The 26,285-nt window shown below is 51.8% G+C and overlaps 1 protein-coding gene across 1 annotated transcript in view; it reads left to right on the top strand.

The window, feature by feature from the left end:
• WDR48 (WD repeat domain 48) overlaps window positions 1–26,285 on the top strand; it is a 103,274-nt gene that overhangs the window by 51,752 nt on the left and 25,237 nt on the right. The window contains exons 9-11 of the mRNA XM_075316734.1: window positions 12,385–12,459; window positions 12,538–12,640; window positions 24,318–24,415. Coding sequence (XP_075172849.1) covers window positions 12,385–12,459; window positions 12,538–12,640; window positions 24,318–24,415 — 276 coding nt within the window. The remainder of the gene's footprint in view (window positions 1–12,384; window positions 12,460–12,537; window positions 12,641–24,317; window positions 24,416–26,285) is intronic.

Here is a 26,285-nt window from a genome sequence, read left to right as displayed (position 1 = left end):
AATCTCTCCGCTCGGTCATCGCTTCGATGTCACAAGGAGACTTCCTAGCATCAATCGACATCAGGGATGCTTACCTCCATGTGCCGATCGCACCCGAACATCAACGCTTCCTGCGTTTCGCCATCGGGGACGAACACCTTCAGTTCGTGGCACTGCCTTTCGGCCTGGCGACAGCCCCACGGGTCTTCACCAAGGTCATGGCATCCGTTGTGGCGGTCCTACATTCTCAGGGCCACTCGGTGATCCCTTACTTAGACGATCTCCTAGTCAGGGCACCCTCCCGGGTGGCGTGTCAACACAGCCTGACCGTCGCTCTGGCGACTCTCCAGCAGTTCGGGTGGCTCATCAACTTCCCAAAGTCCAAGTTGACACCGACCCAATCACTGACTTACCTCGGGATGGAGTTTCATACTCAGCCAGCGGTAGTCAAGCTACCGCTGGACAAACAGCTTTCGCTGCAGACAGGGGTGCAATCTCTTCTTCGGGGTCAGTCACACCCCTTGAGGCGCCTCATGCACTTCCTGGGGAAGATGGTGGCAGCAATGGAGGCAGTGCCCTTCGCGCAGTTCCATCTGCGCCCACTCCAATGGGACATTCTCCGCAAATGGGACAGGAGGTCGACGTCCCTCGACAGGAACGTATCTCTTTCCCTTGCAGCCAAAACCTCTCTTCAGTGGTGGCTTCTTCCCACTTCTCTATCGCAGGGAAAATCCTTCCTGCCCCCATCCTGGGCTGTGGTCACGACGGACGCGAGCCTGTCAGGGTGGGGAGCGGTTTTTCTCCACCACAGGGCTCAGGGAACCTGGACTCCGATAGTCTTCCCTTCAGATCAATGTTCTGGAGATAAGGGCAGTGTATCTAGCCCTAAAGGCGTTCCATCGGTGGCTGGAGGGCAGGCAGATCCGCATACAGTCGGACAACGCCACGGCGGTCGCATACATCAACCACCAGGGCGGCACGCGCAGCCGTCAAGCCTTCCAGGAAGTCCGGCGGATTCTGCTGTGGGCGGAAGCCACAGCCTCCACCATCTCCGCAGTTCACATCCCGGGCGTAGAAAACTGGGAAGCAGATTTTCTCAGTCGTCAGGGCATGGATGCGGGGGTATGGTCTCTTCACCCAGACGTGTTTCGAGAGATCTGTCGCCGCTGGGGAACGCCGGACGTCGATCTCATGGCGTCACGGCACAACAACAAGGTCCCGGCCTTCATGGCACGGTCTCAAGATCACAGAGCTTTGGCGGCGGACGCGTTAGTTCAGGATTGGTCGCAGTTTCGACTCCCTTATGTGTTTCCTGGCGATGTTGCCCAGAGTGTTACGCAACATCAGATCCGACTGTCGTCTCGCCATTCTCGTCGCTCCAGATTGGCCGAGGCGGTCGTGGTACCGGGATCTGTGGCATCTCACGGTGGGTCAGCCGTGGGCGCTTCCAGACCGCACAGACCTCCTGTCCCAAGGGCCGTTTTTCCATCTGAATTCTGCGGCCCTCAACCTGACACTGTGGCCATTGAGTCCTGGCTCCTAGCGTCGTCGGGGTTATCTCAAGATGTCATTGCCACTATGAGACAGGCCAGGAAACCAACGTCCGCCAAGATCTATTACAGGTCGTGGCGGATCTTCTTGTCCTGGTGCTCTGATAAGGGTTTTACTCCCTGGCCTTTTGCCTTACCTATTTTTCTTTCATTCCTTCAATCCGGAATGGACAATGGTTTGTCACTCGGCTCTCTCAAGGGACAAGTATCGGCGCTCTCAGTATTTTTTCAAAAGCGCCTGGCAAGGCTTCCGCAGGTCCGCACGTTCCTGCAGGGAGTTTGCCACATAGTTCCACCCTACAAGCGTCCGCTGGAACCCTGGGACCTTAACAGGGTGCTAATGGCTCTTCAAAAACCACCTTTCGAGCCGCTGAGGGATGTCTCTTTATCACGTCTTTCGCAGAAGGTGGCATTTCTTGTGGCAATTACCTCACTTCGAAGAGTGTCGGAGCTTGCAGCGCTGTCATGCAAATCCCCTTTCCTGGTTTTTCACCAGGATAAGGTGGTTCTGCGTCCTGTCCCGGAATTTCTCCCTAAGGTGGTATCTCCTTTTCATCTCAATCAGGATATCTCCTTACCGTCATTTTGCCCTCATCCAGTTCACCAGTGTGAAAAGGATTTGCATTTATTAGATCTAGTGAGAGCACTCCGGCTCTACGTGTCTCGCACGGCGCCCCTGCGCCGTTCGGATGCGCTCATTGTCCTTGTCGCTGGCCAGCGTAAGGGTTCGCAGGCTTCCAAGTCAACCTTGGCTCGGTGGATCAAGGAACCGATTCTTGAAGCCTACCGTTCTTCGGGGCTTCCGCTTCCTTCGGGGCTGAAAGCCCATTCTACCAGAGCCGTGGGTGCGTCCTGGGCATTGCGGCACCGGGCTACGGCTCAGCAGGTGTGTCAGGCAGCTACCTGGTCTAGTCTGCACACTTTCACAAAACACTATCAAGTGCATACCTATGCTTCGGCAGATGCCAGTCTAGGTAGGCGAGTCCTTCAGGCGGCGATTGCCCACCTGTAGGAAGGGGCCGTTTTCGGCTCTCTTTTATTGAGGTATTCTTTTACCCACCCAGGGACTGCTTTTGGACGTCCCAATTGTCTGGGTCTCCCAATGGAGCGACAAAGAAGAAGGGAATTTTGTTTACTTACCGTAAATTCCTTTTCTTCTAGCTCCTATTGGGAGACCCAGCACCCGCCCCTGTCCCCTTCGGGCTGGTTGTTCTTTTGTGTGCACATGTTGTTCATGTTGAATTGTTCTTTTGGTTATGGTTTCAGTTCTCCGAACATCCTTCGGATTGAAGTTACCCCAGACCAATTTATAAGTTTCCTCCTTCCTGCTTTTGCACCAAAACTGAGGAGCCCGTGATCCACGGGAGGGTGTATAGGCAGAGGGGAGGGGTTACACTTTTCAGTGTAATACTTTGTGTGGCCTCCGGAGGCAGAAGCTATACACCCAATTGTCTGGGTCTCCCAATAGGAGCTAGAAGAAAAGGAATTTACGGTAAGTAAACAAAATTCCCTTCTTTTTGCAATTTTGACCAGTGTCACTTTATGAGGTTATAACTCTGGAACGCTTCAACGGATCCCCGTGATTCTGAGATTGTTTGTTTTTTCGTGACATATTGGGCTTCATGTTAGTGGTAAATTTAGGCCGATATTTTTTGCGTTTCTTTGTGAAAAAAACGGAAATTTCGCGAAAATTTTGTAATTTTCAAACTTTGCATTTTTATGCTCTAAAACCAACAAGACATATGCCACAAAATAATTAATAAATAACATTTCCCACATGTCTACTTTACCTCAGAAAAATTTGGGGGGGGGGAATTAAGGAAGTTATAGAGGTTCAAAGTTTATGAGCAATTTCTCATTTTTACAACAATATTTACAAAGCCACTTTTCTTTATCGTTCCTTATGGGAGACCCAAACCATGGGTGTATAGCTACTGCCTCCGGAGGACACACAAAGTACTACACTAAAAGTGTAGCTCCTCCCTCCGAGCATATACACTCCCCGGATGACAAATCCAACCAGTTTCATGCTTTGTGTTCAGGAGGTCACACACACACATGCATCCTCTTTTGATTTTTCTTTTTTTCTAAAGATTTGGAAGAAAAGCGGGTCCACTGGACTCCCGGCATGTCCCTTCTCACCTCCCTGTGCGGCGGTGCTGTTAAGGTTGACTTCAGGGCAGGAGCCCTTCATGCCGCGCTCCTTCACCATCCCTTAGGGGCTCTGGCTTGAAGTTAGAGCCAACACGGTTCTCACTGCCTTGCAGGAGACCGGCCTCCATCCGCAGCCCTTTTGCAGGACCCTGCTGGACGGAGCACTGAACCCCCACCCCACCCAGGGACTGGGCCCTGCGTCTCAAAGCTAAGTATAGAGACGTTATTCAGAGGGTCTTTCTGCAATGTGGGGCACTTTTATTGGGGGGGACAGTGATTTACTTTAATAATGCTGCTTTTTACTGTGTTTCCGGCCGGTTCCACGGTTTTTACTGAGAACCGCGCCGATGATGCCTGATTGTCGGCCGCATGCATAACTCTAGGCCCCGGCTTCAGCCGCGGCCTAGTTTCGTTTCGTTCCCCTGCATGTCAGTCATGCAGGGGGACACTGCAGCGCCGTCCGCTCTGCACAGGGGAGGACACTCCTCTTTGAGGAGATGATTCCCTCCCCTGTACATCTCCTTAGCCCTCCGATTCCCGCTCCTGGCTTAACCCCCGCCCCCCCCCCCTCACTCTGGCGCCATTTTCTCAGCGTTCTTAGTACACTGGTCGGCGCTGGCTGCACTGCAGAAGGAGTGAATATCTGGCTGGGGGTCCAGGCTTGGAATCCGGAGGGCACACATAATAGCGGTATGGTAAGTCACAACCTCTGGTTGTGCACTTTTATACACTCTCAGGGCATTCTGAAGGAGTTAATTCTTTATTATAGAACCTCCTCCTCAGCAGCATGTCTCACACTAGGAGCAAGGCTCCAAGGCTGTACGCTATATGCACTGCATGCAAGCTCATATTGCCTGAACCGAGCACAGACCCACACTGTAATGCCTGTTCTAATGTGGTGGTGCCTCAGCCTGGAGTCTCCCCAGGCTGAACCCCCGGCTTGGGTAGCATCTTTTTCCAATGCTATTTCCCAGTCCTTTGCAGACTCCTTTGGACAGTTGTCTCGGACGCTGCTAAGCATGCATCAGCCCCCTTCTCAGGGTGCCTCTGCTGCTCCAGCTCGCTCTGCAGAGCTCACAGAGTCTGTTTCATCTAATCCCAGACCCCGTCCTCCTAAACGGAGACGCAGGGACTCCTCTCCTTCCTCGTCCCACGGCTCTGCCTCACGGGCCGAGTCACAAGGCGAGGAGGATGCCCTTACTGTGGGCTCAGACGCTTCGTCTATGTACCCCATTGATACCGATGGTGATGCAGATGTTAGCGATTTGATAGCGTCCATTAACTCCGTTCTGGACCTTAACCCTCCAGTGTCAGAAGAACAGGCCTCTTTGGTAGAAAAACACCAGTTTATCTCACCTAAGAGAGCAAGGAGTACGTTTTTTTTTTTTTAACCACTCCAGCTTTCAGGCCACTGTGACTAACCCCAGGGCCTGTCCTGACAAACGCTTTCTTAAGCGTACTTCTGACTTACTGGGGGCTCGGACGCTCTCCATGTACCCTAATGATCTGTCCGAAAGTGACGCAGATGCTAATGATTTGATTGCGTCCATTATATTTGTACTGGACCTCAATCCGCCTGTATCAGGGGAGCACCCCTCTTTGGCAGAAAAGCATCAGTATACCTTGCCTAAGAGAACAAGGAGTGTGTTCCTTATCCACTCCAGCATTCAGGTCACTGTGACCAAGCCCAGAGCCTGTCCTGACAGACGCTTCCCAGAGCGTGGTTCTGATGACTGTTTCCCCCTTCCACCAATGGTGGTCAAGGAGTGGGCTCACTCACCATGGGTGGACCCTCCGGGGTCTAGACTTTCAGCCCGGACAGTTGTATCAGTGGCTGACGGCACCTCTCTGAGGATCCCACTGTCCGCCAGGTTGTCCTTCTGGCCAAATCTATATATGAGGCGGCAGGGGCCTCGTTCTCCCCATCTTTTGCAGCAGTGCGGGCTCTCAAAGCCATCTCTGCTTCTCGGTAGGAGATGCATTCCCTCACCAGGGCCTTTATGCCCGAATTGGTTGCCTTAACTTCCAGGCTTCAGTCTTTTCATCCTATAGCTGGAGACTGTCACCGCACTGCGGTGGCCTCGGCTACTTCCCTCGCTATCCGCAGGTTCCTGTGGCTTCGAGAGTGGAAGGCAGATGCTTCTTAAGAAGTTCCTTGCTGGACTCCCTTTTGCTGGGACCAGTCTATTCGGTGAACAACTGGATGAAATTATTAAGGAAGCTTTTGGCAGGAAGAGTACTTCCATGCCACAACCCAGGAAACCTTCCAGGGCAGGAACCAGTCGAGGTTTCGTTCCTTTCGTTTCCTCTAACTGGTCGTCCTCTAAGCCCTCGGCCTCGTCCACTAACTCAGCCAAGGTCCGTAAACCAACTGGCGCATGAAGCCGTGTCCTAAGTCGGCAGGAGCTGCTGCCACCAGGGCAGCCTCCTCTTGATTCTCTGGCCGCGCCAGTAACGTCCTTGGTCGGTGGCAGGCTCTCCCTCTTGGGCGACGTGTGGTTGCAACACGTCTTCGATCAGTGGGTGTGGGTTACCCTCTCCCACGGCTACAGAACAGAATTCTATCCAGCCGCCAAACAGATTTTTTTTCTGACAACTCCCCCTTGCTCCAAGGCCGCCGCCTTCTCACAGGCCGTGGCATTCTTGCAGGCCAATGGAGTAATTGTACCAGTTCCCGACTGGGAACGGTTCTGAGATTTCTACTCAAATCTCTTCCTAGTCCCCGAAAAGGACGGTGCTTTCCGACCTGGATCTCAAGCTTCTCAATAAGCATGTTCAGGTGCGGCAATTTTGCATGAAATCTCTGCGATCAGTCAATGACCCAAGGAGATTTCTTAGCATCCATCGACATCAGAGATGTCTCTCTGCATGTGCCATTCGCAGTTTCACACCAGCGTTGGCTACGTTTTGTAATCGGAGAGGAACATTTCCAATCGTGGCTCTCCCCTTGGGTTAGCCACGGCCCCTCGTGTATTCACCAGTTGCGGTTCTGCTCCTCCAGGGGTTGGTAGTGATTCCTTACCTGGACGCCCTTCTAGTCAGGGCTTCATCCAGTGCAGACTGTCAGCGGAGTGTCTCGCTCACTCTCGCCACGCTTGCAAGTCCACTCTGACCCCGACCCAGGAACTTACGTACCTAGGGATGCAATTCGGGACTCTGCTGGCACTTGTGAAGCTGCCCTTAGTCAAACAGCAGTCTCTTCATCTGGCGGTTCGCTCTCTGCTGAGGCTCCGCCGTCATTCCATCAGGCACCTCATGCAGGTGCTGGGTCAGATGGTGGCGTCAATAGAAGCGGTTCCCCTTGCCAGTTCCATCTGCGTCCCCTGTAGCTGGACATTTTCCGCTGTTGGGACAAGGGACTTCTTCCTTGCACGGGCTGGTGGCTCTGTCGCCACAGACCAGGAGCTCTCTTTAAGTGGTGGCTTCGGCCCCTCTCTCTGTACCAGGGACGCTCCTTTCTGGCCCAGTCATGGGTGATTCTCACCACGGATGCCGGTCTATCCGGCTGGGGAGCAGTGTTTCTCCACCACCGAGCACAGGGCACTTGGACTCCGTCCGAATCAGCCCTCTCGATCAATGTGCTAGAAATCAGGGCTGTAGTCCTTGGACTCGCAGCCGCCTAGCAATGTTGGAAGTTCAACATATCCTTCAGTGGACGGAGGACTCCGAGTCCACCATATCCGCAGTCCACATCCCAGGCGCAGAAAACTGGGAGGCAGATTATCTCAGCCGTCAAACCATGGATAGTGGCGGGTGAGCCCTGCATCCGGCAGTGTTCCGGTCAATTTAGCAGGCGGGGCACTCCGGAAGTGGATCTAATGGCATCCCGGCACAACAACAAGGTCCCGGTTTACGTGGCTCGCTCCCACGATCCTCAGGCCTTGGCAGCGGACGCGCTGGTTCCAGATTGGTCCCAGTTCCGTCTGGCCTACGTGTTTCCCCCTCTAGCTCTCTTGCCCAGAGTCCTGCGCAAGATCAAAATGGAGGGCCGTCGGGTCGTACTAATCGCCCCAGGCCCAGGCGAGCTTGGTTCCCAAACCTGCTCCGTCTGTTCGTAGAGGTGCTGTGGCATCTCCCGGACCGGCCAGACGTTCTCTCAGAGGGTCAGTTTTCCACAACAATTCTGCGGCTCTCAGATTGACGGCGTGGCTCTTGAGCCCTGAATCTTTACGGCTTCAGGCATTCCTTCCGAGGTCATCTTCACTATGACTCAGGCTCGGAAGTCTTCCTCGGCCAGAATTTACCTCAGGACTTGGAGAATTTTCCTGTCCTGGTGTCGTTCTTCCGGCCATGCTCCTTGGCCGTTTTTTCCTTGCCGACCATCCTGTCCTTTCTACAGTCCGGCCTGCAGCTAGGTCTGTCCCTCATTCCCTCAAGGGACAGGTCTCGGCTCTGTCAGCGTTGTTCCAGCGGCATATCGCCCGACTGGCCCAGATGCGCACCTTCATGCAGGGCGCATCTCACATCATTCCGCCTTACCGGCGGTCTCTGGATCCCTGAGACCTTACTCTGGTCCTCATGGCCTTACAGAAACCCCCCTTTGAGCCTCTTAGGGAGGTTTCGTTGTTTAGTCTTTCACAGAAAGTGGTCTTTCTGGTGGCCATAATTTCTTTCAGGAGAGTCTCTTATTTGACTGTGCTCTCTTCGGAGTCACCCTTTTTGGTTTTTTTCACCAAGACAAGGTGGTTCTCCGTCCAACTCCGGGCCTTCTCCCTAAGGTGGTGTCTCCTTTCCACCTTAACCAGGACATTTCATTGTCTTCCCTTTGTTCGGCCCCTGTGCATCGCTTTGAGAAAGCGTTGCATGCTTTAGATTTGGTGCGGACGCTCCGGATCTATGTGTCACGCACCGCTGTTTCTTAGGCAGTGCACCTCTCTTTGTGTGCTGACCACACGTCAGCGCAAGGGTCTCTCGGCTTCTAAACCGACCCTAGCTCATTGGATAGGTCGGCCATATCCGATGCCTACCAATGTTCTCAGATGCCTCCCCTGCCGGGGATTAAGGCGCACTCGACCAGAGCTGTCGGTGCCTCTTGGGCTACGGCTCAGCAGGTCTGTCAGGCTGCCACTTGGTCTAGTCTGCACACTCTTTCGAAGCACTACCAAGTGCATGCTCATGCTTCGGCAGATGCGAGCTTGGGCAGACGCATCCTTCGGACGGCTGTCGCCCATTTGTGAAGTTAGGTTTCGCCTACTTCTCAGTTTCTGTTTATTTCCCACCCATGGACTGCTTTGAGATGTCCCATGGTTTGGGTCTCCCATAGGAACGATAAAGAAAAAGAGAATTTTGTTTACTTACCGTAAATTCTTTTTCTTATAGTTCCGACATGGGAGACCCAGCACCCTCCCTGTTGCCTGTTGGCAGCTTTCTTGTTCCGTGTGTTTTCACCGGCTGTTGTTGTAGACAGAAGTTCCGGTTATTCCGGGTTTTACTCTATCTCTACTTATGGGTTGATGTCCTCCTTCAGCTTTGGCACTAAACTGGTTGGATTTGTCATCCGGGGAGTGTATATGCTCGGAGGGAGGAGCTACACTTTTAGTGTAGTACTTTGTGTGTCCTCCGGAGGCAGTAGCTATACACCCATGGTTTGGGTCTCCCATGTCGGAACTATAAGAAAAAGAATTTACGGTAAGTAAACAAAATTCTCTTTTTATTAGGGATCACATCACATTTGAAGCGATTTTGAAAGGTCTACATGACACAAAACACCCAAAAGTGACACCATTCCAATAACGGCACCCCTCAGGCTACTCAAAACCACATTCAAGAAGGTTATTAACCCTTCTGGTGCTTCACAGTAACTAAAGCAATGTGGAAGGAAAAAATGAACATTTTACTTTTTGCAACAAAAATGTTAATTTAGCCTCAAATATTGCATTTCACAAGGGTAGCAGGATTAAATGAACCCCCAAAATTTGTTGGGCAATTTCTTCTGAGCACGCAGATAGCTCATATGTGGCGAAAAACCACTCTTTGGGCGCATGGCAGGACTCGGAAGGGAAGGAGCGTCATTTGACTTTTTGAACAGAAAATTAGCTGGAATCGTTAGCCGCACCATGTTGCGTTTGGAGAGCCCCTGAGGTGCCGAAACAGTGGAGCTCCCCCCACATGTGACCCCATTTTGGAAACTAGACCCCTCATGGAATTTATCTAGATGTTTATTGAGCACTTTGATCCTCTGGGGGCTTCACAAAAGTTAAGAGTTGAGCTGTGAAAATATTTTTTTACCACAAAATTGTTACTTCAACCAGGTAGCTTTTTTTTCACAAGGGTATCAGGAAAAATTGCACCATAAAAATGTATGAGTACACAGACACCTCATATGTGGTGGAAATCAAATGTTTGGGCGCACAGCAGGGCTCAGAATGCAAGGAGCGTCATTTGACTTTTCAAACGCAAAATTGTCTGGGATAATTAGCGTATTCCATGTTGTGTTTGGAGACCCCCTGAGGTGCCGAAACAGTGGAGCTCCCCCACATGTGACCCCATTTTGGAAACTAGACCCACCCATGGCATAGAAAAAAAAACAGGGCGCACGCACGAATGTTCTGCAAAAAAAAGGGGGGGGGGGGACTAGGTGGGATGGAAAAAAGAAGTCCTGTCCAAAGTCGAGTACGACTGCAGGACGATTGCTGATCAGGTACCTAATTGTTCGGGGGTTTTTTGTTTGTTTTTTTTTTTTTATTTGGGGTGCACAAAAAAAAGCAAAAACTAGAGCAACAATTACGTACCTGATAAGCCAATCACGTAGCTGATCAGCACTTGGCGGCAAGTAGGTGGGGGAGGAGGGGGGGAGAGGGAGATGCGATTGGGGATAGTTAGAAAAGAGCCACGAACAATACTTACAGGATGGATCAGAACAGCGGCAGATGGGGGGGGGGCAGCGGCATATAAAGGGAGCATCTGTGATTGTGAGACGAAGGCGGCTGGGATAGGGTGGGGGTGGATGGGAGAGGGTGCAGTGGATGCAGGAGCGGCAGAGGATGGGGTGAAGGGGGGATGGGGAATGGCAGGTGAGATTGGGGATAGTTGCCTTACAGGATGGATCTAGGCAGCAGGATCACAGGAGATGAAGGAGGCAGCAGATCGGGGAGGGTGGGAGAGGGAGATCAGCGCAGATCACGGGGGAGACAGGTGAGCAGAGCACAGATCACGGGGGTGAGAGGTGAGGGAGCACAGATCACGGGGGTGACAGGGGAGGGGGCGGGTAGCCGATCACGGGGGCGAGAGGTGGGGGGGCGTGCAGCGCATAACGGAGGAGAGGGGGCGCGCAGCGCATAACGGAGGAGAGGGGGCGCGCAGCGCATGACGGAGGGGAGGGGGCGCGCAGCTGATCACGAGGGAGAGGGGCAGGGCAGCAGATCGGGGAGAGCGGTGACACTGTGGCAGACGGAGGAGGGCAGCGGCGGATCAGGAGGGGTGGGGGTGCGGGTAGCAGATCACGAGGGGTGGGGGTGCGGGCAGCAGATCGGGGAGACAGGTGGCAGATCGCGGAGGGCAGCGGCGGATCGGGAGGTGTGGGGGTGGGGGTGCGGGCAGGAGATCACGAGGGGTGGCGGTGCGGGCAGCAGATTGGGGAGACAGGTGGCAGATCGCGGAGGGCAGCGGCGGATTGGGAGGTGTGAGGGTGCGGGCAGCAGATCACGAGGGGTGGGGGTGCGGGCAGCAGATTGGGGAGACAGGTGGCAGATCGCGGAGGGCGGCGGCGGATCGGGAGGCTTTTCGCCGGTTTCATACAGTGCAATGGCAGCGCGGCAACTTCCGGGTCCCATGCTCGGGTCACGTAACAGCATGGGACCGGAGCTTGTCGCCCTGCCATTGCACTGTATACACTCACTGTGCTGGCGTGCTGCAGGGGACGACAAGTGACTGTGGCGGGGGTGGTCACCGGCAACAGGTCCATGGTGATTGGAGAGATCGGTCATAAGGCCGATCTCTCCAATCAGAGCTGCTGGAACTGGGGGAGGGTGATCCAGTGAGGTCATCCAGCTCCAGCCAATGGCCAGTGCTATAGCTGCACTGGTCAGGGCTGGATTTCAATGTTTGTCATTTTAAATGGCTGGAACATTACAGTGGCTGTGATTGGCTGACGAACGCCGCTCAAGTAATCACAGCCTCCGTAGGTCCGGGGAGGAGGCACTACCCCTCCTGAGGTCAGGTACAGGTCCCCCTCCTCCCCGAATCTGCGGTTTATGTTAACCGATTGCAGTCACCGGAGGCTCCGGTGCCACGATTACGCCATGACGGAAAGATCCGTCCTTGGTCGTGAAGGGGTTAAAAGATACAATGCAGCTGCCTGCAGTGTCTTCTAGAGGGCGCTTCCTGCACAGTTATGTTTGCAGCCAGCTCCCTCTAGTGGCGGCTGCAGGCAGCTGTGTGTTGTCTTTTAATCGTGCAGATTTGGAGCTCTGTATAAGAGAAACTATTGAGAATTTAATTGTCACATATTTTGGACCTTTTTATAAATTGGGAGATTAGCTTTATAGGGATTGTCTATTTTTAGATTTAATTTTTAGAGTATATTTAGCAAATGCTTTCTCTATTTAGAAAGTGCCTTTATTAACGAAGACTGCAAGGTAGGCACTGAAGGATGGCAGGAACAGTCAATGACAATAGAATTACAATCTTTGTTGGAGGTCGCAGTGCAGGATTGGTAGCTCCGGTTTGGGTAATGCCACTTCTCTATTGACTGTCTTTCCAGATGGAGCTTGATAGATCGGTGGATCCGCCTGTTGCACTTTGGGTTTCAACTACCAAATCATCAGTAAATAAGTGGGTAAGGGACAGTTTATAGCTTGATATCCCGACGCCGCCATCCCAGACAAGTCAATCCTGACATTTTCCTTTCTTTTAGCCTATAAAGGGTATAATGAATTTCCGATCCTCAGGAGATTATGAGAACGACTGTAATACGCCAATGAGTCCATTCTGCTCACAGCCGGACCAAGTGATTAAAGGTAACAATGACTGTATTTAGCATGATTTAGGGTTAATCTACAGGTTAATAGCGTTCCAAAGCTGTGTGGACACTGTATTCAAAGCCTGGCTACTAAGAGAAATGAACTAGTCATAGGGGTGCGGCCGGCACAGGCTCAATCACCACTCAGTGTATAGTGACCGTCGGCTGTAACCGCACCCCTGGCACTGACTGACAGCCGCTCAACAGGGCTTCTGTACAGAGGCGGCTGTCAGTCAGTGTCGGGGAATGGTTACAGACGCCAATCACTACGTACTGAGCAGTGACTGAAACTACCCCAGCCGCACCTCCATGACTGAAAGCCAGAGACTGCCGGAGGAATAAAGATAATTATTTTTGTCCCTGCAGCTGCGCTTTCAATGTGGTGGTTACGCAAGTTAAGGATACTATTAATCTTATTAACTATTAACCCCTCATCTGCTGATAGATATCTATCTATATAAGAATATATATATATATATATATATATATATATATATATATATATATATATATATATATATATATTGCCTTATTCTGTCTGTCTGTCTGTCATGCTCCAAAATTGTGTCCTTACGGTGACACAAAGCTGATTGGCCGCTGGGTTCGCCATGGCCCCGCCCCCCACACACGGATTGGCCTCTCGCCCCGGCTCTCTGCAAGCCCCGCCCCCCTCACGCAATGCACGCTCGCTTTGGCCCCGCCCCCCGCACGCATTCCCCCAACTGACACGGAGCCCCAGGTGAGTACACACACACACATCAGATCACACTCACTCTCACACACACCTCACACACACATCACATCCACACACTCACAACATCCTGGGATATCGCTTGCTTCTCGGCCGCGATACTATGCTGTGAGCTTTCAGGACCTGCCGGAGGATCACATGGCCAGAAGCATGTGGTATCTCCGGATGTTGTGAGTATGAGCGCGTATGTGTAATATCGTCAATGTGTGTGTGCGTCAGTGTATGCGATCGGGTGGGTGTGAGTGTATGCAATCGGGTGGGTGTGAGTGTATGCGATCGGGTGGGTGTGTCTGTGTGTGAGTGTATACGATCGGATCTGTGAGTGTCGGCAGAGGAGCACGGCGTGCTGGAGGAGGCTGGGAGGAGAGAGGCTGATCCTGGGGAAGGCTGGGAGGGTGGAGGCTGAGAGAAGAGAGGCTGATGTTGGGGGAGGCTGAGGCTGGGGTAGGCTGGGAGGAGAGAGGCTGATGCTGGGGACAGAAAAGGCTGATGCTGCGGGCAGAGAGGCTGATGCTGCGGGCAGAGAGGCTGATGCTGCGGGCACAGAGGCTGGTTCTGCGGGCACAGAGGCTGATGGAGCACGTTTGGGAGTGCGCAGCATGGGGGATGGAGCACGTTTGGGAGTGTGCAGCATGGCGGATGGAGCACGTTTGGGAGTGCGCAGCATGGCGGATGGAGCACGTTTGGGAGTGCGCAGCATGGCGGATGGAGCACGTTTGGGAGTGCGCAGCATGGCGGATGGAGCACGTTTGGGAGTGCGCAGCATGGCGGATGGAGCACGATGGGGAGTGCGCAGCATGGCGGATGGAGCACGATGGGGAGTGCGCAGCATGGGGGATGGAGCACGATGGGGGGTGCGCAGCATGGGGGATGGAGCACGATGGGGGGTGCGCAGCTTAGGGGGATGGAGCACGATGGGGGGTGCGCAGCTTAGGGGGATGGAGCACGATGGGGGGTGCGCAGCTTAGGGGGATGGAGCACGATGGGGGGTGCGCAGCATGGGAGATATAGCACGATGGGGGGTGCGCAGCATGGGGGATGGAGCACGATGGGGGGTGCGCAGCTTAGGGGGATGGAGCACGATGGGGGGTGCGCAGCTTAGGGGGATGGAGCACGATGGGGGGTGCGCAGCTTAGGGGGATGGAGCACGATGGGGGGTGCGCAGCATGGGAGATATAGCACGATGGGGGGTGCGCAGCATGGGGGATGGAGCACGATGGGGGGTGCGCAGCTTAGGGGGATGGAGCACGATGGAGGGTGCGCAGCTTAGGGGGATGGAGCACGATGGGGGGTGCGCAGCATGGGGGATGGAGCACGATGGGGGGTGCACAGCTTATGGGGATGGAGCACGATGGGGGGTGCGCAGCTTAGGGGGATGGAGCACGATGGGGGGTGCGCAGCATGGGGGATGGAGCACGATGGGATGTGCACACCTCCCCCCAACACACACACACACACACACACACGCACACGCGCGCACTGCACAACACACACACACTGGGAAACACAAACACCGCCCTACACAGACACCCACACACACAGACAACGCTGCACACACACAACACCCAACACACAAACACCGCGGCATACATAAATATACGCACATACCGCGCAACACACACACTGCACAAAACATACCTCCCCCAAAACACACACAAACCGCGCAACACACACACAATGCTACAGACACACAGCGCTCCACAAACAACACAACACACAAACAACACCGCTCTCACCCCCCGCCACACCCAGACAATACCCAGAACATGTACAGCGCCCTACACAAACACTTGGTAACTACACACAACAGCATCTATATATATATATATATATATATATATATATATATATATATATAAACAAAAATCATACATGAACTACACAATACGTAAATTCTAGAATACCTGATGCGTAGAATCGGGCCACCTTCTAGTGTATATATGTGTATATATATATATATATATATATATATATATATATATATATATATATATATATATATATATATATATATATATATATATATATATATATATATATATATATATATATATATATATATATATATATATATATATATATATATATATATATAAAAAAAATTTTGTTTTTCTACATGACTGATTCCCTTTTAAAGGGAATTTGTAAATTACTACATTAATGCGGACTCAGTACATGGCCCGATGTAAACTTGGCAGCAACCACCAGTGCATGATCAAACATCTGTTTGTCAGTAGGTTGAATCTATTGTGATCTTTTTCAGCATTACATGTCCCCATGTAAACAGCACGTGCTGCTGACAATACAGGGACTGCATGATCATATTAAGGAGCTTACCTCTATAAGGAGCATTTTATCAGACTAGGAACATATTAATCATGCCGTTATTACACCAAAGTGCATTGTGTATAAAACAGAAGTGTAAGGCTAGGTTCACACACTGCGTTTTTTTGACGCTGCGTTTTTGTGCGTTTTTTGCTGCAAAAAACGCACCCGCGGCAAAAAAACGCGGCAAAAACGCGCACGATTTGGTGCGTTTTTGCTGCGTTTTGCTGCGTTTTTGCTCACTGCGTCTTTATGCGTTTTTTATCAGTGAACAAAAAAAAAAGGTCTGATGTCATTTCCTTCTTCAATATGTTCTTCATTCTCCACTAGTGTATGCAGGAGAGCAGACAGCAGCTGTCGAACTACAAGGCTCAGCATCCTCCTTCCAGGACTGTATGCAGGATTTCTTTGCCCCCGAAACAAAAAAAATGACGTGGGCTTCGCCATATTTTTATATGCTAGCCGGGTACAGCAGGCAGGTACGGGCTGCCCCCAACCCACAGCTGCCTATTTGTACCTGGCTGGGAACCAAAAATTTAGAGAAGCCCTTTTTTTTTTTTTTTTAATTATTTCATGAATTTCATGAAATAATTAAAAAAACAAATGACGTGAGCTTCGCCTAATTTTTGTGTCCAGCCGGGTACAACTAGGCAGCTGGGGATTGGAATCCACAGTGCAGGGTGGCCATGCTTTCTGGGCACCCCCGCTGCGAATTGCAGTCCGCAGCCACCCCAGAAAATGGCGCTTTCATAGAAGCGCCATCTTCTGGCGCTGTATCCAACTCTTCCAGCTGCCCTGATGCCGGGTGGCTCACTGGGTAATAATGGGGTTAGGGCTAGCTGTATATTATCAGCTGGCCCTAAGCCTGAAATTCATGGTGTCACGCTAATATTAGACATGGCCACCATGAATTTCTAGTAAAGATAAAAAAAAACCAACACACAGAAAAATATTTTTTTCTTTATCGTTCCTATGGGAGACCCAGACATTGGGTGTATAGCTTCTGCCTCCGGAGGACACACAAAGTACTACAATCAAAAGTGTAGCTCCTCCCTCTGAGCTTATACACCCCCTGGAGAAACCAGATCTAGCCAGTTTATCGCTTTGTGTTCAGGAGGCATACATCCACACATGCATTCTCATCTGATTTTTTCATTTTTTTGGAAAGAGTTTGAAGAAAAGCGGGTCCAAGTCTGGACCCCCGGCATGTCCCTTCTCACCTCACTGTGTCGGCGGTGCTGTTAAGGTTGATTCCCAGGCTGGAGCCTTACATGCCGCGCTCCTTCACCATCCCTCGGGCTCTGGCTTGAAGTGGGAGCCAGCACGGTTCTCCATGCTTTGCAGGAGACCGGTCTCCATCCGCAGCCCTTCAGGATCCTGCTGGACGGAGCACTCATCCCCAGGATCTTGGAACCCTGCGTCTCAGCAAGCTAAGTACCTGAGACGTTAATATTCTGGGGGTCCCTGTACTTTATTATGGTGGGAGAGTGTGCTGAGTGAATTTTCTGACATTTCCGGTCGGTTCTCTGGCTGTCGCCTGAGAACCGCGCCGATGGTGCCTGCGCTCCGGCCGCACTGCTCAAATTTAGGCCCCGGCTTCGCCGGAGGCCTACTTTCGATTTCACTGCCCTCGCATGTCATTCATGCAGAGGGACAGTGCGGCTCCGTCCAGCGGCTGTTTTGCACAGGGGAGAGACACTCCTCACTGAGTACATGTCTCCTCCCCTGTAAGTCTATTTGGCCCTCCAGTTCCCGCTCTCAGAGTTGGTCCCGCCCCCTCTCCTCTCTCCGGCGCCATTTTATCAGCGTTTGCTCTGCGATCATCAGCAGCATCCCTGCTGAGGTGCTTGGGGGTCCGGGCTTTGGGATCTGGAGGGCACACAACACCGCTCCAGCGGTCTGATAAGCCACAACCTCTGGTTGTGGGCCTCTGTATATACTCTCTGGGGGTCACTCTAGCAGAACCCCCACTCCAGCAGCATGTCACACTCGAGGAGCAAGGCTCAAAAGCTGTATTCAGTATGTACTGCATGTAAGCTCATACTGCCTGAACCGAGCACCTATCCACATTGTGATGCCTGCTCTAACCTGACAGTGCCTCAGCCTGGAATCGCACCCACAGTGGTCTCTCAGGCTGCTCCTGCTCCTGTGGCTGAACCCCCGGCTTGGGTAGAATCCTTTTCTAGGTCTATCTCCCAGTCTTTTGCTGACTCCATGGGACAGCTGTCCCGGACTTTGCTGAACATGCATCAGCCCCTTTCACAGGGTGCCTCTGCTGCTAGGGCTCTCTCAGCGGAGCTCAGAGGATTCATCATCTGGTCCCAGACCCCGTCCTCCAAAGAAGAGACGCAGGGCTCCCTCCCCTTCCTCGTCCCGCGGCTCTGATTCAGGAGCTGACTCGCAGGACGAGGAGGATGCCTTTACAGGGGTCTCGGAGGCTACCTCCATGTGCCCCATGGATCTGTCCGAAAGTGACTCAATGTTAGTGACTTGATTGCGTCCATTAATTCTGTACTGGACCTCAATCCGCCAGTATCAGAGGAGCAACCCTCTCTGGCAGACAAGCACCAGTTTACCTTGCCTAAGAGGACAAAGAGTGTGTTCTTTAATCACTCCAGTTTTCAGGCCGCTGTGACCAAGCCTAGGGCCTGTCCTGACAAGCGCTTCCCAAAGCGTGGTTCTGATGACCGTTTTCCCTTTCCACCGGAGGTGGTCAAGGAGTGGGCTCATTCACCAAAGGTAGACCCCCCCGGTGTCTAGAATCTCAGCCTGGACCGTGGTATCAGTGGCTGATGGCACCTCTCTTAAGGATTCCACTGACCGCCAGGTTGACCTTCTGGCCAAATCTGTATATGAGGCGGCAGGGGCCTCGTTCTCCACATCTTGTGGCTTTGAGAGTGGAAGGCAGATGCTTCTTCCAAGAAGTACCTTGCGGGGCTCCCTTTTGCTGGGTCCCGGCTGTTCGGAGAACAGCTGGATGAAATTATTAAGGAAGCTACTGGCGGGAAGAGTACTTCCATGCCACAAACCAAAACCAGGAAACCTGTCCAGGGTAGGAACCAGTCGAGGTTTCGTTCCTTTCGTTCCTCCAACTGGTCGTCCTCTAAGCCCTCGGCCTCGTTCTCTAACTCAGCCAAGGACCAAAAATCCAACTGGCGTACAAAGGCGCGTCCACAGAAGACCGCAGGAGCTGCTGCCACCAAGGCAGCCTCCTCTTGACTATCTGTCCGCGCCAGCAACGTCCTTAGTCGGTGGCAGGCTCTCCCACTTTAGCGACGCGTGGTTTCAACACGTCTCCGATCAGTGGGTGCGGGATGTCATCTCCCACGGCTACAGGATAGAATTCTCTTCCAGCCCGCCAAACAGATTTTTTCTGTCAACTCCCCCCTGTTCCAAGGCCGCCGCCTTCTCACAGGCTGTGGCATCCTTGCAGGCCAACGGAGTAATTGTTCCGGTTCCCGCCCGGGAACGGTTCAGAGGTTTCTACTCAAATCTCTTCCTAGTCCCCAAAAAGGACGGTTCCTTCCGGCCCATCCTGGATCTCAAGCTTCTCAACAAGCATGTTCAGGTGCGGCATTTTCGCATGGAATCCTTGCGGTCAGTCATTGCCTCAATGACTCAAGGGGATTTCCTGGCATCCATCGACATCAGAGATGCCTATCTGCATGTGCCAATTGCAGTTTCTCACCAGCGTTGGCTACGTTTTGCAATCGGAGAGGAACATTTCGAATTCGTGGCTCTCCCCTTCGGGTTAGCCACGGCCCCTCGGGTATTCACCAAAGTCATGGCAGCAGTGATTGCAGTTCTGCACCTCCAGGGGTTGGCAGTGATCCCTTACCTGGACGACCTTCTAGTCAAGGCTTCATCCAGCGCAGACTGTCAGCGGAGTGTCTCGCTCACTCTCACCACACTAGCCCAATTCGGGTGGCTGGTCAATCTGCCCAAATCCACTCTGACTCCGACCCAGAGTCTCACGTACCTAGGGATGCAGTTCGACACTCTTCCGGCACTTGTGAAGTTGCCCTTGATCAAACAGCAATCCCTCCAACTGGCGGTGCGCTCTCTGCTGAGGCCCCGCCGTCATTCCATCAGGCACCTGATGCAGGTGCTGGGTCAGATGGTGGCGTCAATGGAGGCTGTTCCCTTTGCCCAGTTCCATCTGCGTCCTCTGCAGCTGGACATTCTCCGCTATTGGGACAAGCGGCCTTCCTCCTTGCACAGGTTAGTGGCCCTGTCGCCACAGACCAGGAGCTCTCTTCAGTGGTGGCTTCGGCCCCTCTCTCTGTCTCAGGGACACTCCTTCCTGTCTCCGTCATGGGTGGTCCTCACCACGGATGCTAGTCTATCCGGCTGGGGAGCGGTATGTCTCCACCACCGAGCACAGGGCACTTGGACTCCGTCCGAGTCAGCCCTCTTGATCAATGTGCTGGAAACCAGAGCCGTGCTCCTGGCTCTCCAAGCTTTTGACCACCTATTGGCGGGCAAGCACATCCGAGTCCAGTCAGACAACGCGACAGCGGTTGCCTACATCAATCACCAAGGCGGGACACGCAGCCGCCTGACAATGTTGGAGGTACAACGTATCCTTCAATGGACGGAGGACTCCAAGTCCACCATATCCGCAGTCCACATCCCAGGCGTGGAAAACTGGGAGGCAGGTTATCTCAGCCGTCAAACCGTGGACAGCGGCGAGTGGTCCCTGCATCCGGCAGTGTTTCAGTCAATCTGCCGCAAGTGGGGCACTCCGGACGTGGACCTAATGGCATCCCGTCACAACAACAAGGTTCCCGTTTACGTGGCTCGCTCCCACGATCCTCAGGCCTTCGCAGCGGACGCTCTGGTTCAAGACTGGTCCCAGTTTCGCCTGTCCTACGTGTTTCCCCCTCTAGCTCTCTTGCCCAGAGTCCTGCGCAAGATCAGAATGGAGGGCCGTCGAGTCATCCTCATTGCACCGGACTGGCCCAGGCGAGCTTGGTACCCAGACCTGCTCCATCTGTCCGTAGAGGTGCCGTGGCATCTCCCGGACCGTCCAGACCTTCTCTCACAAGGTCCGTTTTTCCGCCAGAATTCTGCGGCTCTCAGATTGACGGCGTGGCTCTTGAGTCCTGGATCTTGACGGCTTCTGGTATTCCTCCTGAAGTCATTTCCACTATGACTCGGGCTCGGAAGTCTTCCTCGGCCAAGATCTATCACAGGACTTGGAAGATTTTCCTGTCCTGGTGTCGTTCTTCCGGCCATTCTCCTTGGCCTTTTTCCTTGACGACCCTTCTGTCCTTTTTACAGTCCGGTCTGCAGCTAGGACTGTCCCTCAATTCTCTCAAGGGACAAGTCTCTGCTCTGTCAGTGCTGTTCCAGCGGCGTATCGCCCGGCTGGCTCAGGTCCGCACCTTCATGCAAGGTGCGTCTCACATCATTCCGCCTTACCGGCGCCCCTTGGATCCCTGGGACCTCAATTTGGTCCTCACGGCCTTGCAGAAACCCCCCTTTGAGCCTCTTAGGGAGGTTCCCTTGTTTCGTCTGTCACAGAAAGTGGTCTTTCTAGTAGCCATAACTTCCCTCAGGAGAGTCTCTGATTTGGCTGCGCTCTCTTCGGAGTCACCTTTTTTGGTTTTCCATCAAGACAAGGTGGTTCTCCGTCCGACCCCGGACTTTCTCCTTAAGGTGGTTTCTCTTTTCCACCTTAACCAGGACATTACCCTGCCTTCCTTTTTGTCCGGCTCCTGTTCATCGCTTTGAAAAAGCGTTGCATACTCTGGATCTGGTGCGGGCGCTCCGGATCTATGTGTCTCGCACCGCTGCTCTTAGGCGGTGCACCTCTCTTTTTGTGCTAATCACAAGTTGGCGTAAGGGCCTCTCTGCTTCTAAGCCGACCTTAGCCCGTTGGATTAGGTCGTCCATTTCAGATGCCTACCAGTGTTCTCAGGTGCCTCCCCCGCCGGGGATCAAGGCACACTCGACCAGAGCTGTCGGTGCCTCTTGGGCTTTCAGGCACCAGGCTACGGCTCAGCAAGTCTGTCAGGCTGCCACTTGGACTAGCCTGCATACCTTTTCAAAGCACTACCAAGTGCATGCTCATGCTTCGGCAGATGCGAGCTTGGGCAGACGCATCCTTCAGGCGGCTGTTGCCCATTTGTGAAGTAAGGCTCTGCCTACTTCTCAGTTTTTTCTGTTTATTCCCACCCATGGACTGCTTTGAGACGTCCCAATGTCTGGGTCTCCCATAGGAACGATAAAGAAAAAGAGAATTTTGTTTACTTACCGTAAATTCTTTTTCTTATAGTTCCGTATTGGGAGACCCAGCTCCCTCCCTGTTGCCTGTTGGCAGTTTCTTGTTCCGCGTGTTATCACCGGCTGTTGTCGTAGACAGAGGCTCCGGTTGTTCCGGTTCTTGCTCTGTTTTTACTTGTGGGTGGCTATTCTCCTTCAGCTTTTGCACTAAACTGGCTAGATCTGGTTTCTCCAGGGGGTGTATAAGCTCAGAGGGAGGAGCTACACTTTTTAGTGTAGTACTTTGTGTGTCCTCCGGAGGCAGAAGCTATACACCCAATGTCTGGGTCTCCCAATACGGAACTATAAGAAAAAGAATTTACAGTAAGTAAACAAAATTATCTTTATTAGAAATAAAACACAACACAATTAGTGACTCCATCTTTATTGAAATAAAGCACCCCTCTCCGCAGTAATCCTGGGTCAAGGGTCCCGCGCCGTCCAATCCGGATCCAATATCATCTGATCGGTTTGCTGGAAGGCAAAGCTAACAGATGATGTGTCAGGATCAAGTGCCTGAATCACATCACACATCAGCTGATTGTATAACAGCCGTTTATACAATCAGCAGATGCATCGGTGCAAAAAAAAAAATAAAAATACTCACTTATGTGCTGATTACCGGCAGCTCCTGCAGTGGAGTCTGATCCCGTCCGATCGCTGCAGGAGCTGCCGGTAATCAGGGATGAATTCTCCTGACAGCATCCGCTGATAGGTTAAACCGGCCGGCCGCTAGCGTCAGCCCGAGACTTACGATCAGCTGACGCGTCAGGTGACTGCATCAGGTGATCCATCGCCAGGTCCTGCATCCTGCAGGCATACGCACCCGGGGAGACTGCACACACCCGGAGCGGCGGGACCGGGAGGAGATGGGAGCGGGCATGGCACCGGGAGTCTGCAGACAGGTGAGTATAGCCCTTTTTTTTTTTTTTTTTTTTTTAACTGTTCACTTTTGATTTTGCAGCCGCTTCCACCTCCCGCCCAGACATGGCGCCGCACGGCAGCATACATGCACAGGACTGGAGGTGGAAGCGGCGGTGACGGTACCGGGAGGATTCATGCTTCTGTGTTTACTGACAGAAGGAATCCTCTTCCTGTACATGTCACTTTACTACCTACCTCCTGCGTTTATAGCTGCGTTTTTGGTCTTAGAAACGCACCAAAACGCACCTATTTGCGTTTCTCATTGCGTCTTTCAAACATCCCATTGCACTCAATGGATGAAAAGCGCAGTGAAAAACGCGGGAATAATTGACATGCTGCGTTTTTGTGGCACCACAAAAACGCAGCTGAAAAAAAACGCTGTGTGCAGACAGCAAAAATGAAAACCCATAGACTTTGCTGGGGAAGCAAAGTCATGCAGTTTTCTGAGCAAAAGCGCACCCGAAAACTGCGCAAAAACGCACTGTGTGAACTTACCCTAATCCTGGTGCTTGTGTACCCGGATTAGTCCTGGAGCACTCTCTGATCCCCACAGTTCGCTTGCATCACCCCACATTGGTGTGATTTGACAAGCCAGTATGAGCAGAGAGGAGACGCACTTCTCTTCCTTCCTGCTCTTGCTCTTGTTGGATTTGTCAGTCTCACCGCAGAGGGCATGATACATGTGAGGGATGAGTGATGGCTGTGACATCCATGATGTAATGATGGATGCACAGCTGCCTTCATCTCCATTATGTGGAATAATGTAATGTTTAGCTTGGCTATGGACATAGCAGGTTGACCTATAAGTAGCTGGGCTCTCTGCGACTTACAAGAAAGAGGGTCTTCAAGTTCCCCTGTGTGAGTGTAGTGGTAGCTCGCTTACGTGACCTCCATTTCATTCATATGCACGACAAGCACTCCTATAGAAGTGCGTGGAGCATTGGTCGTGCGTGCACAATAGTGCTCAATTCACACAGGGCCTTGATGGTCTTGCCCCAGACGTCGGTTGGGACTGACCCCTAGCACCCCAACTGATCAGTTGTTATTGGATCAATCATTGACCTACTATAACCATTCATCAAAGCTGAACACTGCAGATCTGATCAATGAGTAGTGGATCCTGCGGAGTATTGCACGTCAGATCCTAATCAAAATATCACTTCACATCGATGGTTACACAGTGAATAGATCAGTGGTGTACAGCTCAGTTCAGGGTTTACATCCCACCTCTACATAGTAAATAATAGCTGACCGGTGGGGGTGTTTGATCCCCACTTACCTGATACTGATGAGCTATCCTGAGAATAGGTCATTGGTTTTATATGACTGGACAACCCCTTTAAGTATAGAGCACTGGTGATCTATTATGGCTAACCATATATAAATATGAATTTTCTTGTCTTTCTAGGTGGTGCAAGTATTATTCAGTGTAACATACTGAATGACAAGAGGCACATACTGACCAAAGACACCAATAACAATGTGGCATATTGGGATGTGCTGAAGGTAAGGTTCAGTCTGCTTTCTCTGTGGCAGTAAATGAACTTTTCGGACCATATACAGGTCCTCCTATGGCAGATATCAGGGTTGCGTTGGCACCGTAGAAGGTGTAGGCATGTTCTCTTCTATCGATTTAAATTGGGTATAGTGTTTGGCTGACAGATATATAAAGCCTTTGGCAGCTTAACATGTACCTACCTAGTAATAAAATTGAACATAAGTAACTCTCATGTGTAAGAAAGGCTTCTTCTATCTTGCAAATTTCGAGCTTGAACTTCCATGTTTTGTAATCACAATATACATAGTGGGAACAGACATCCCTCCATGGCCGCTCTCGCAGCAGAAGACTGAGCGCTTTCTCATTGCTCTATCCGAGCTTTGCTGCGTACTCTGCTAAGCTTGGTAACCACTTATGTGATGCCACCATTCGGTTATAGCTTAGTAGAATACAGGCCCAACCTTTGCTATTTTGTGGACATTAGGATTACTAAATGATAGAGAAATCACAAATGTGAATCTACACACTCTTATATAATCAGGGGAACACCTTGATTATGTACTCTTTAAGACTTACTGACTTTCTATGACCATGAAATTGTAGTTAATTGTGATGGATTATATTGTTGGCAATGTTAAATTTGCATTGATAAAAATACATTTGTCACCATAAAAGGGGAATAACTGCAATCAATCTGGTCTGTGAAGAGAACTATAGACTAGAAGGGAATATCGAGGAACAATATGTTCAGCTCACCTATGAGGGTTATTACAGACAGAAGTGTTCATCACCTATGCACTCCATAGGTGATAAATGCTTGCTCGGGGAAGGCTCCCAGCGCTGAGAACACAGGGCTTGCTGTAGACTTTGAGCAGCAGAACACATGGAGGACAGGGATCCTCCATTCTGGTGATTGTTGGGGTCTGCAGTCAGACCACCATTGTCCGGGGAGTTGGATGGATGATAAAGGTTTGTGTCTGGAATACTCATATGTATATGCATCTCTCCAGACATGCAGTTACATCTTAGGGTATCTGTTCTTCACCTTCTCTAATGTGTTTAAAAGGAACCTACCAGGTTTTCCCAATATAAAGTACAGACAGCACCTGTATGCCCTTATACTGTATGAAGCATTCTAGAATGCTTCATATATGTCTATGTCCCCAATCTACTCTACAAGTCAAAAAAGTGGCTTTTGTTATACTCTCCTACGGGGGCAGTCCAGTATGATGGCCGTCTCTGGTCTTTATTCAGAGGCCCCCCCCCCCCCTTCCAGTGATCGCCATCCACCTTCCCTGCTTCGTCATCCACATTGTTCTCCATCGTGCTCCTGTGCAAGCGCGCTTCTCTCTACCCTACCAAGGGCATACTATAATGCGTATGCGTGGGGAAAGGCCAGGGAGCGCATGCGCACTACAATACTTTGCTATGCCCTTGGCAGGGCAGAGAGGAGCGCGCCTGTGCAGGAGCATGATGGAGAACAATATGGATGACGTAGGATGCGTCATCCACACGAATCGGGGAAGGTGAATGGCGATCATTGGAAGAGGAGACACCCAGCGGACCGGAAGGCCCCCTAGGTGAGTATTATAAAGATCTTTCTCTGACTCCTCATTGGGGGACACAGGACCATGGACCATGGGTGTTATGCTGCCTATCCATAGGAGGACACTAAGTAGATGCAAAAGCATAGCTCCTCCTCTGCAGTATACACCCCCTGGCCGGGCCAGGCAACCTCAGTTTTAGCTTAGTGTCTGTAGGAGGCACTTCCTTTCAAGGTTTGTTATTTTTTGAAGGCGACTGTTTCCTTTTGGGACCGATCTCCCACTACCATCAACGGGCGGGAACGTGGAGTGTCGCCTCCACGTACCCCCTCCT

The sequence above is a fragment of the Anomaloglossus baeobatrachus genome, chromosome 6, assembly GCF_048569485.1.
Source record: "Anomaloglossus baeobatrachus isolate aAnoBae1 chromosome 6, aAnoBae1.hap1, whole genome shotgun sequence".
NCBI classification, from domain to species: domain Eukaryota; kingdom Metazoa; phylum Chordata; class Amphibia; order Anura; family Aromobatidae; genus Anomaloglossus; species Anomaloglossus baeobatrachus.
Note: the sequence above shows the minus strand (reverse complement) of the source record. Positions and strands in the feature narration are given on the sequence as shown.